The sequence below is a fragment of the Lampris incognitus genome, chromosome 10 (assembly GCF_029633865.1).
Source record: "Lampris incognitus isolate fLamInc1 chromosome 10, fLamInc1.hap2, whole genome shotgun sequence".
Classification (NCBI taxonomy): Eukaryota; Metazoa; Chordata; class Actinopteri; order Lampriformes; family Lampridae; genus Lampris; species Lampris incognitus.
Window position 1 is genome coordinate 45,393,210 of NC_079220.1, and position 12,901 is coordinate 45,406,110.

The 12,901-nt window shown below is 43.9% G+C and overlaps 1 protein-coding gene across 3 annotated transcripts in view; it reads right to left on the minus strand.

The window, feature by feature from the left end:
* aldh3b1 (aldehyde dehydrogenase 3 family, member B1) overlaps positions 1–12,901 on the minus strand; it is a 40,677-nt gene that overhangs the window by 3,505 nt on the left and 24,271 nt on the right. Inside the window, exons 2-9 of one of the 3 annotated variants that reach the window (XM_056287465.1) lie at positions 12,334–12,503; positions 11,635–11,745; positions 11,366–11,486; positions 10,206–10,291; positions 5,784–5,865; positions 1,327–1,719; positions 587–753; positions 364–463 (exon numbers count right to left, since the gene is read on the minus strand). In XM_056287465.1, the coding sequence (XP_056143440.1) occupies positions 364–463; positions 587–753; positions 1,327–1,719; positions 5,784–5,865; positions 10,206–10,291; positions 11,366–11,486; positions 11,635–11,745; positions 12,334–12,495 (1,222 nt within the window). In that variant the 5' untranslated portion in view covers positions 12,496–12,503. Of the gene's footprint in view, positions 1–363; positions 464–586; positions 754–1,326; positions 1,720–2,174; positions 2,600–5,783; positions 5,866–10,205; positions 10,292–11,365; positions 11,487–11,634; positions 11,746–12,333; positions 12,504–12,901 lie in introns of those variants that run through there. The other 2 variants (XM_056287467.1, XM_056287466.1) reach the window with 2 other exon arrangements.

The following is a 12,901-nucleotide window of genomic DNA, read 5'->3' on the forward strand; positions in this document are numbered from 1 at the left end:
GGGAAGCCGGATGTGGGTGTGTCCTGGTGGCTGCACTAGCACCTCTTCTGGTCAGTCAGGGCGCCAGTTCAGGGGGGAGGGAGAACTGGGGGGAATAGCGTGATCCTCCCATCAGCTACGTCCCCCTGACAAAACTCCTCACTGTCAGGTGAAAAGAAGTGGCTGGTGACTCCACATGTATCAGAGGAGGCATGTGGTAGTCTGCAGCCCTCCCTGGATCGGCAGAGGGGATGGAGCAGTGACCAGGACGGCTTGGAAGAGAGGGGTAATTGGCCAAATTCAATTGGGGAGAAAAAGGGAGTGGGGGTAGAAAATAAAATAAATAAGCAAACAAATTAGTGCTTCAACAAGGGTCATGCTTACCTACACCTCCAAATGGCAAGCCAGGGAGGGTCATGTGGACTATTCCATCATTAGAGCAGAAGCCTCCACTACTTGTCTGCTCCAGCACTTTGGTTACCACCTTAACAAGACGGGTGATATCAATAAGAATATACACAGCAAGTTCAAACATCATCTTGGGCATGTTATAGCTGTGTAGCTAAAAGCTGCTGGGTGGGGGCAGCAGTGTTAGGTTTTGTCTTACAGAGGATTTGTCAGAGAAGACGTAGAGAGCCAGTGGTTTCTCCTTGCGGTTGATGAAGCTGATGCCCTCTTCCAGAGACTCTATAGTGAGAATAGGTAGGATGGGCCCAAAAATCTCCTCCTCCATCAGAGCATCATCCTCTTTAACATCAACTATAACTGTGGGAGCTGGTGAGAGCACAATTGGGAGATTATATAAAAAGCAAAGAAAGAAGGAAGGAACTGTGATAATTGCACGCATCCATCATCAGCAAAAACCATCAATTAAAGGAGATATTGGTGATAGAGATATTGCTCTCTACTCCCAACCCTGGGCTAAGTTTTCTGCTGCATCCTGGGAGCACGACAAATAGCTCCTACCAGGAGGCCACACACACCTGGACCTACTATAACTTACTGGTTGGACCTCACCAGATAGACTGTTGCCCCAAGTGTAGGCCAGCTCTGAGGGAAGACTGAGCTGATATGGGAAATGAATTTCGTGTCCGTTTTAGATCATATTTGAGTGCTTATCTCAGGAAAATCCTGGAGACACCTCTTTGCTGAAAGTACTCAATAGATTAGTTCAACCTGGCAACTTTAAGAAGAATAACTTGTTGCAAGAGCTAGTGAATGTTTTATCAATGAAGCTCAACAACAACAACAAAACCCCCTGGCCTTCTGAAATAATATGTCACCAGATGGCACCAAAGACTGCTTATTATGATATATCTTCACCATTATTTCCACTTATTAACCCACCGAAGTATTTTTCCGACTGATTGCTCTGCCCTCCCAGAACCACTCTGCCTTGGGACTTCTGAAGCAGGTCTGTCAGACGAGTCCAGTGTCTGTCAGAGATTATTCGACCCAGGTCAGGACACTTCTGTGGGTCTTTAGTGTAGAAATCCTCCAGCGTCTGCTGCAGTGCAGGGAGCAAGGCGTCGCAAGTGGCCTGCGAGCACAGCACATAATCGGGTGCCACACAACTTTGGCCAGTATTGAAAAACTTGGCCCAGGCAAGGCGGTGGGCAGCAGCCAGGATGTCCACCTCTTCAGAAATTAAGCACGGGCACTTGCCACCTAGCTCCAATGTGACCGGGGTCAGGTGAATAGCGGCTGCCTGCAGGATGATGCGTGCCACCCTTTGAGAACCTTGGAGAAGTGAGGGAGAAAGAGAGCAGTGGCAGTTAGAGGGAAGTATTACAGGTTTTCACTTATGTCATTTATATTCTTTGTTTTGGATAATAGCAAATTATAAAAATTGCCTTTTTCAGGGGTACATCATGGTTCATCAGACAGGAAGGTCATGTAAAAGCCATGGTGTGGTTCAAAGACATATTGCATCCTAATAGAGCAATATATTTCTCATGATATCAAATTCATAAATGATTCTTGTGCTATACCATCACAGTGGTACAATGATCCTCATCTAATCATCCTCATCTCAGAACAATCCTGGAGACACCTCTTTGGTGAAAGTACTCAATAGAGTAGTTCAATAATTCAACCTGGCAACATTAAGAAGAACAAGAGTATTGTGTATGACAGAAACTAATCTTCTTGTTATTCCATCACATCATTACAGTTACATTACACAGGTTCTTTACCTGGATCGGCACCTTGCCGTGGTGGAGAAGCTTGCATGTACCAATAATCCCAAGAGCTATATGCCGTCTGGAGCCTAGCTCCTGGTAGGGTCACCCAAGGTGGATAGGTCAAGGGTGGGGTTCCAGACAAAGTGCGATCCAACAAAGACCTCAACAGCGGAACTGGCGGAGGGTGTCTCCAGGTCACAATGGCAGCGAAGGCAGATGAAGGTCCCCAATCATCTTGGTTCTCCATGCCATTGGACTCTGGCCCCCCCCTGCCAAGGACCGTGTGGTGGCTGCAGGTGCATCAGCTACTCACAAAAAGCTGTCACGCGCAGGCGTCCTACCATTAGGCGGCTCCAGGATCGGCCTCTACACCCACCTGAAGACTCAGAGGGAGGACGGTCATAACTCGACCCCGAGTGACCGTTGATGATGATGATTAAACAGGTGATGCTGATCAGGTTAAGTGTCTATTAGGCTGTCTGTGTTGATGAGCACAGGCCATATCCCAGATGACTATTTGCTTTATATATAATTTCTTTGACATTATTGTATTATTCCCAACTGAAAAAAAAAGAGGATTGAAAAGTGTTCACTGTGACGGAATACCGAACTGAAGCTAGTTTTCAAGTCTGAGTTTATTTTCATATTGTACTGAAATGAATGGAAATCAATGGCTGCCTGGAAGGCAGGAAATATGCATTTAAAAGAATCTAACACTGTGGTATGCTTTGAGAGATATGCGATTTGTGGTAAATGGGCTAAAACATTCAAAAACACTGGCATGGTCCTTTAAGTTCTGATATTGTGAATACATGACTTATCAAATATAATCCATACTGTGTATTCACAAACTTAATTTGAAGTGGCATACATGGCATCTTAATCAAAAAGGTATTGCACTTCTGAAGGCATTGCAATAACAGTGGGAAAATCTTCCCAAACCGGGAGCGATGGTGGCACAAATTCACATTTGCAGCGGCCTCACCCAGTACCAGTGTGGGAAGAGGGTGGCGCAAATCCATATTTGCGGCAGCCTCACCCAGTAATGTCTATGGAGTGTCTTTGTCCACGTCTAAGTTTTGTCTTCGTTTGATGGCTGGGGGAGCTGCCGCTGGATCGGCTGGGAGAGCTTGGTCTGCTGTGTCCTGTGGGCCCAGGGAACACGGCCTTGCCTGGAGCGGCACCCGAGAAGGTAATACCAAGGGCGGTGTGACAGGACGCGGAAGCAGGGCAGGCTAAGCTAACTGCTCGCCCATGCAGACTGGCAGTTCTGATAACACCGAGGGCGGTCTGGCGGCAGCCCCACCTGCCGTTGACTGTGGTGTTTTTGATGTCATCGTGTGGAATACGGGGAGGTGTGTCGGGGATGTCCGGCTGGGAGAGCTGGCACTGGGTCAGCTTGGGCAGCCTGGTCTGCTGTGTCCGGTGGGCCACCCAAGGACCACGGCCCCTGCCTGGAGCTGCGCCCGAAGAAGAAACACCGAGGGTGGTCTGACAGGACGCGGAAGCTTGAGGACACCCCACTGTACCTACAGTTAGGTCTGTAAGTATTTGGACAGTTACACAATATTTGCAATTTTGCCCCTGTACACCACCACAGTGGATTTGACATGAAGTATTTGAGATGTGATTGAAGAGTAGACTTTCAGCTTTAATTTAAGGGGTTGGATAAAAATATGGCATTAACTGTTCAGGAATTACAGCCATGGATATACAGGCTCACCCCATTTTCAGAGGCTCAAAAGTAATTGGACAAACAAACATAACTATGATTATAACAATTATATTTAATGTTTGCAGGAAAATCCTTTGCAGTCAATGACTGCCTGAAGTCTGGAACCCATTGACAGCTTCATATTCTGAGTTTCCTCCTTTGAAATGCTCTGCCAAGTCTTAATGGCAGCTGCCTTCAGTTGCTCGTTGTTTGTGGGTCTTTTGGCCATTAGTTTGATCTTCAGCAAGTGAAAAGCATGCTCAGTTGGGTTGAGGTCAGGCGACTGACTTGGTCACTGATGAATATTCCACTTTTCTGCCTTGAGAGACTCTTGGGTTGCTTTCTCGGCTTGTTTTATGTCATTATCCATCTGCAGTGTGAAGCGCCGTCCTCTCAGTTTTGTGACATTTGGCTAAATCTGAGCAAATGGTATATCCTTATAAACATTACAATCCATCCTGCTACTTCTGTCAGTAGTCACATCATCGATAAACACCAATAACAAAGTTCCATTGGCAACCATACATGCCCATTTCATAACACTACCTCCACCATGTTTGACAGATGATATGGTATGCTGAGAAACATGAGCTGTTCCTTTTGTTCCCCACACTTTTCCTCTTCCCATCCTTCTGGTACAAGTTAATCATTGCTTCATCTGTCCAAAGAACCTTGTTCCAGAACTGGGTAGGTTTTTAGATGTTTTTAAACACAGTCTAATCTGGCCTTCCTGTTCTTAAGTGACACCAGTGGTTTTCACCTTGTCGTAAACCCTCTGTATTTATTTTCATGCAGGCGTCTCTTGATTGTAGACTTGGACAATGATACCCCTACCTCTCAAGAGTGTTTTTGACTTCACTAGATGTTGTGAATGTGTTTGTCTTCACTAGGGGAAGAATTCTGCCATCATCCACTGTAGATGTGTCTTCCAAGCCTTTTGGTGTTGCTGAGCTTGCCAGTGCATTCTTTCCTTTTAAGAATGTACTGAAATGTTGATTTGGCCACTCCTTAAGTGTTTACTATCCATCTGATAGATTTCCTTTGCTTTTTCAGCCTAATGATGGCCTCCGTCACTTGTATAAACACCTCTATGGACTTCATGTTGAGAGTTCTGATGAACAGCTACCAAACGCAAATGTAAATACTTGGAATGAACTCCAGACCTTTTATCTGCTTAATTTGTCATGGAATAATGATGGAAAAGGTCTTACTTGCCCATGAAACCACCTGTTCATCAAGTGTCCAATTACTTTTGATTCTCTGAAAATGGGGTGACCATGTATAAAACTGGCTGTAATTCCTGAACGGTTAATGCAATATTTTTGTCCAACTCCTTAAATTAAAGCTGAAAGTCCACACTTCAATCACATATTGGTTACTTCATTTCAAATCCACTGTGGTGGTGTACAGGGGCAAAATTACAAATATTGTGTCACTGTCCAAATACTTATGGACCTAACTGTATCCTCTGACTACACCTTAACATCAGGACTGGAGGGACTCTGGTTGTAAGCTGCTCTGGAATACCCAAAGCTGTCCAGTGCAACAGCGGATACACCTATTCCTTTTGGATCGATACTTGCGTAAAAAGTAAACAAAACAAAAAAACTTTCCTCACTGACATTTATCATATATAAATATAGATTTCATATTATAATGGTTGAAGATTGTCTTTGTATTGCAATATCTAGCATAAAACCAAGAATCCAACTGATTGTTCAAAGAAACAAGTCAAAACATCCCCATAAAAGGGAACACTATTTTATCATGTACACTATTCTACCACATTTTCTCTTTATTTTTCTGGTATATTTATGTTGAGCATCCCTAATATTCCTTGTATTTGCATGCAAACTTCATTGGCTAACAAAGAACTCGAGTTAGGTTTTCATCCCGGGTGTCTGTACCTGTGTAGAAGATGTGGTCAAATCGATTCTTCAGAAGTGTCTCAGTCTCCTCTGCTCCACCACAGATGACAGCACAGCAGTCCTGCAACACCAGCATTCATAGTTTGTCATATTCAGAAAACAAGCACAGAGTATGAAGTAAGTCATGTCAAGCTCTCACATTAAGAATGACATCACGTATATATGGTGTTTATATACGGATGCCGTGATTGAACAAAAATGGAAAATATTGTAGCAAATTCGGGGAGCAGCTCGAGAATCGCCGCATCCGGGACACGAACCCAGATTTCCCGCACCATGGGCAACAACGTTAACCAGTCGACTAAAGGGTCCGACCTGTTAGCCAAGGGCTAACGTGTCTACTTATCCGTGCACGTTACAATATGTTAAAAAAATATGTTTGTGAGACTTTCTGTAGTTTTTCAGTATCTACCATATAATTCATTTGGGTATTAAATTCAAACATTCCTTTATTTAAAACAGTCATTTCAGCATTCATTTCATGACACTACAGGTTTAGGTCCAAGTTCTCCATTATTCATATATATATATATATATATATATATATATATATATATATATATATATATATATATATATATAAAACTTTGTTAAAAGAAACACTCAACGGTAGGGAAAGTGCTCAACAAATAAGGAGCAAAATGAATAAAAATTAACTGACAGCTGATGATTGCTTATGGCCTGTTCGGATGCCCCCAAATTTATCCTTGGAGATTTTAACCACAGCCCTGTGATGGCCTGGCAGCCTGTCCAGGGTGTCTCCCCGCCTGCTGCCCAATGACTGCTGGGATAGGGTACAGCATCCCCACGACCCTGAGAGCAGTTTGGACAATGGATGGATTGTTTATGGCATGAAACAGGCTTGTACTGTCTCATCAAGAATTTACTTGACTCACTGGATTATATATCTATATATATATAGTATATATATATATATATATAGAGAGAGAGAGAGAGAGAGAGGGAGAGAGAAAACAGTCAATGGTGTTGATAAAAGTACTCAACAAATAAGGAGCGGAACACACACACACACACACACACATACATATATATATATATATATATATATATATATATATATACACTCACCGGCCACTTTATTAGGCACGCCTGTCCAACTGCTCGTTAACGCAAATTTCTAATCAGCCAATCACATGGCAGCAACTCAGTGCATTTAGGCATGTAGACATGGTCAAGACGATCAAACTGAGCATCAGAATGGGGGAGAAAGGTGATTTAAGTGACTTTGAACGTGGCATGGTTGTTGGTGCCAGACGGGCTGGTCTGAGTATTTCAGAAACTGCTGATCTACTGGGATTTCCACGCACAACCATCTCTAGGGTTTACAGAGAATGGTCCGAAAAAGAGAAAATATCCAGTGAGCGGCAGTTCTGTGGGCGAAAATGCCTTGTTGATGCCAGAGGTCAGAGGAGAATGGCCAGACTGGTTCAAGCTGATAGAAAGGCAACAGTAACTCAAATAACCACTCATTACAACCGAGGTATGCAGAAGAGCATCTCTGAACGCACAACACGTCGAACCTTGAGGCAGATGGGCTACAGCAGCAGAAGACCACACCGGGTGCCACTCCTGTCAGCTAAGAACAGGAAACTGAGGCTACAATTCACACAGGCTCACCAAAATTGGACAATAGAAGATTGGAAAAACGTTGCCTGGTCTGATGAGTCTCGATTTCTGCTGCGACATTCGGATGGTAGAGTCAGAATTTGGCGTCAACAACATGAAAGCATGGATCCATCCTGCCTTGTATCAACGGTTCAGGCTGGTGTGGGGGATATTTTCTTGGCACACTTTGGGCCCCTTAGTACCAATTGAGCATTGTGTCAACGCCACAGCCTACCTGAGTATTGTTGCTGACCATGTCCATCCCTTTATGACCACAGTATTCCCTTCTTCTGATGGCTACTTCCAGCAGGATAACGCACCATGTCATAAAGCTCGAATCATCTCAAGACTGGTTTCTTGAACATGACAATGAGTTCACTGTACTCAAATGGCCTCCACAGTCACCAGATGTCAATCCAATAGAGCACCTTTGGGATGTGGTGGACCGGGAGATTCGCATCATGGATGTGCAACCGGCAAATCTGCAGCAACTGCGTGATGCTATCATGTCAATATGGACCAAACTCTCTGAGGAATGTTTCCAGTACCTTGTTGAATCTATGCCACGAAGGATTAAGGCAGTTCTGAAGGCAAAAGGGGGTCCAACCCGGTACTAGCAAGGTGTACCTAATAAAGTGGCCAGTGAGTGTATATATATAATATCCTCCACAAAAAGGTGCCCAGGAGGCATTCTAATCAGATGCCCGAACCACCTCAACTGGCTCCTTTCGACGCGAAGGAGCAGTGGCTCTACTCTGAGCTCCTCACCCTTTCTCTAAGGCTGAGCCCAGACAGTCGATGGGGGAAACTCATTTCAGCCGCTTGTATCTGCGATCTCACCCTTTCAGTCACTCCTCAAAGCTCATGACCATAGGTGAGGGTTGGAATGAAGATTGACTGCACTACCGCTGATGCTCCACCAATCCGCCTGTCAATCTCCCGCTCCATACTACCCTCACTCGTGAACAAGATCCCGAGATACTTGAACTCCTTCGCTTGAGGCAACAACTCATCCCCAACCCGGAGGGAGCAATCCACCATTTCCCAGTAGAGAACTCATGACCTCAGACTTGGAGGTGCTGACTCTCATCCCAGCCATTTCACACTCAGCTGCAAATCGCCCCAGTGCGCGCAGGAAGTCGCGTTCTGATGAAGCCAACAAAAGCACATCATCTGCGAAGAACAGAGATGCAATTGTGAGGTTCCCAAAATGGACACACTCCTCACCTTGGCTGCGCCTTGAGATCCTGTCCATGAATATCAAAAACAGAATCGGAGACAGTCGAAAGGAGCCAGTTGAGGTGGTTCTGGCATGTGATTAGGATGCCTCCTGGGCACTTTCCTTTGGAGGTTTACCGGGCACGGCCAAATGGGAGAAGACCCCAGGTTAGACCCAGAATTCGCTGGAGGGACTACATGTCCAATCTGGCCTGGGAATGCCTTGGGATTCCCCAGGAAGAGCTGGAGGGCATTGCTGGGAAGAGGGACATCTGGAGTGCCCTACTTAGCTTGCTGCCACCGCGACCCGACCCCGGAGAAGTGGCTGATGATGAATGAATGAATGAATATATATATATATAGATATACACACACACACACATATCTATCTATCTATCTATCTATCTATCTATCTATCTATCTATCTATCTATCTATCTATATATATATACATACACACACAAACAAATTATATTAATTAATTATATTAATTCCCAATATAATTATTGATAATTACTAATATAATTACATTAATTAATTATATATATCCATTTTCCAAACAGCTTATCTTGCTCTCAGCTCTCAGGGTCAGGAGGATGCTTGGAGCCTATCCCAGCAGTCATTGGGCGGCAGGTGGGGAAACACCCTGGACAGGCCACCAGGCCATCACAGGGCTATATTATATATCAGAATACTGTATTCACCCCCAAGGGGAAACTGGGTTCTATTCCAGACACTCGAGCTCTATCATCATAAGCAATCGTCAGCTGACAGCTGACGATTGCTTACAGCATGAAACAGCCTTGTACAGTCCATTAAAGAATTTACCTGAATCACTGCATTATTTTGCTCATTTGTTGAGCACTTTTCCTACTGTTGAGTGTTTCTTTTAACAAAGTTTTATATATATGTAATTTGTAATTTATGTAACTGTAATTTGTCGTTTTTACATATATAACTTTGTTAAAATAAACACTCAACGGTAGGGAAAGTGCTCAACAAATAAGGAGCAAAATAATCCAGCGAGTCAAGTAAATTCTTTATGAGACAGTACAAGCCTGTTTCATGCTGTAAGCAATCATCAGCTGTCAATAAAGCTACTTACTTAGTAGCTTTATTGACAGTGGTCCCAGTGGTAATAGGAACACTAGCGGCTGTGACCCCATACTGGGAGCGTGGCTCCAGCAGATTCCAGGAACATTTGAGGTCTCTGTCCAGAAGAGTGCGGTCCTGGGACAGCTAAGATACTGCACAGAACCCTCAAACTTCCAGGCCTCTGGTAGAGGACCGAGCTTGACAAAGACACACACCACCCAAAAAAGGGTGAGAGAGGTGTGTGTGTGTGTGTGTGTGTGTGTGTGTGTGTGTGTGTGTATGTATATATATATATATATATATAGATAGATTTAACCGATCACATGATTTCACATATGCATTTATAAACAGTTGTTATTCAAGTTGAACATAACAGAAAAACCTTTTGTAGGGATTTAATCATGAGACTCGTGACCTGAAAAACTGAAACCCTACCAAAACTCTGAAAAGTTGCACATCTTACTTGGCATATATATTTGGGGATGAGTTCTGCCAGCAGTTTCTCCATGGCTCCGCTGACTTCTGACGGCTTGATGACTACACAGTTCCCTGGTTGACATTATTCCAAGAGTCAGTGATAAGATTGGTGAAATGATTCAACATTAATTAACTCAACATCAATTTAAATGCAATTTAATGATGACACTGTAATGGAACAATGGCAACAGCTGGATTTCATGACAGGTAATTTTCATACTTTGTGTTTTTAGGCTGTACATGATCTGTCTACATGTGATGGATTTGTCAATATTGGCTTAAACCAGCCTTGTATTTCAAGTTATAAGTACACCAAAAAAAATTATTAAAAAAAAAAAATCAAGCTGCCCAACTGAAATTGCAGAAAAAATGAGAATATGAAAAATTATTTTAACAGATGTTGTCATAACAATAAGACCAGTTAAATATAGCTTCTGAGCTAAACAGAGAACAACAATTACAACTGAAGATAACAAACATGAGGTTTCATAAAATTAAGGTAGATCTACAAAAGTAGATTATAAAAACGTATCCCCCCAACTGTACTTATTGTTTTAGGGCTTGCAGGAGGCCCATTTATAAAAACGCCTCTCATTCTAAATCGCTTTACTTTTTGCAGGATATATTACAAAATGAATGATGGTACAAGATGATGATACAAGATGGTAGTGAGACCAGCTATGTTATATGGTTTGGAAACAGTGGCACTGATGAAAAGACAGGAGGTGGAGCTGGAGGTGGCAGAGTTGAAGATGCTAAGATTTTCATTGGGAGTGACGAAGAGGGACAGGATTAGGAACGATTATATTAGAGGGACAGCTCAGGTTGGACGGCTTGGAGACAAAGCAAGAGAGGCAAGATTGAGATGGCTTGGACATGTGTGGAGGAGAGATGCTGGGTATATTGGGAGAAGGATGCTGAATATGGAGCTGCCAGAGAAGAGGAAAAGAGGAAGGCCAAAGAGGAGGTTTATGGATGTGGGGAGAGAGGACATGCAGGTGGCTGGTATGACATAGGAAGATGCAGAGGACAGGAAGAGATGGAAACGGATGATCCGCTGTGGCGTAGTAGTAGTAGTAGATTACAAAATGAATGATATACAAATTCTATATATTGTTTAGGAATAAGAATAGGATGGATGTGGACCTGCAGCAATGGCTCCAATCATGGGTAAGAGTGTCAGTTGGAGGGGGTAGTTCCACGCACCGATGATTAAAACAACCCCTAATGGTTCTCTGCGCACAAAACAGTCATCCAGCTTTGTAGCCTGGAAATGGATGAAAAACCTTGTCAGCTGAAAATATAAACTGCATAGAGGCACAGACGTATATTTGGTATCGCATCTCGAAGTTAATGCACATTAAGGCTGATCAGACTCTTCTACTATTTGGGTAACTGGAAAAGTTAATGCTTACCAGATTTTTGCCCACGTAATCCGGCTGCATCCAACTCCTGAGGTTATGTATTGCGTAGTGCAGCTCATTAATCACCAGGTCAATCTCAGACAGGACAGCCTCAAATTTGGGCTGATGAAGAGTTACCAAAGCATGTAAAAGGGTTGTTTTTTTTTTTATTCCCCCCTCCCCCCTTTTTCTCCCCAATTGTATCTGGCCAGTCACCCCACTCTTCCAAGCCGTCCCGGTCGCTGCTCCACCCCCTCTGTTGAGCCAGGGGAGGGCTGCAGACTATCACGTCTCCTCCAATACATGTGGAGTCACCAGCCGCTTCTTTTCACCTGACAGTGAGGAGTTTCACCAGGGGGACGTAGCGCGTGGGAGGATCACGCTATTCCCCCCAGCTCCCCCTCTCCCCCCGAACAGGTGCCCCGACCAACCAGAGGAGGCGCTAGCGCAGCGACCAGGACACATACCCACATCTGGCTTCCCACCTGCAGACACAGCCAATTGTGTCTGTAGGGATGCCCAACCAAGCTGGAGGTAACACTGGGATTCGAACCAGTGATCCCCACGTTGGTAGGCAATGGAATAGACCACTATGCTACCCGGACATCCCGAAAGGGTTGTTATTTACAGTCAAATAAGATCAGCTGAAGTCTGACAGGACGCTACAGTTCTGTGGTATTATACATGTTAAAACACATATGTTTGTCCTACCTTCGCAGAGTCTTTGTGGAGTGCATCCAGAATCAGCTGCTCGTTGTCTTTGATCAATGACGTGAGTTTTGAGAGCTGCATTTGCCGAAACTTTTCTGGAATTGTGAGACCAGAACGGAAAGCTGCCTGCAACCTGTTCACCGCCTCGCTCTGAGACTCCATCTTCTCACCTGACAAGCACAAACACATGCACACACATACTGTTTGTTGACCGACAAATAGAAATACTAAAGTGCACATCACAGAGTATTTACATGGCTGACTAGTTGAGGAGAAAGGGAAAAGTTTTTCTAAATTGCACATGAATGCAAAAATGTTTGGAATTGAGGAAATTCAAGTTAGGGACTTCCTTAAACTGGATGTTATGTGGCCACTCAACACTGAATATTATGTACTCCCAATTCTTTTCATTGACGCAATAGTTTTGTACACAAACTGATAGAACAAAAAAAATATCTGAATCCGGCATCAAGACCTGCAGTGTACCCTAAACAGAGAAATCAGAGCAAATACTAGAAAAGATGTGCACAGACCAAACTGAAAGGATGGCCTGTGGAGAGGAACAAGT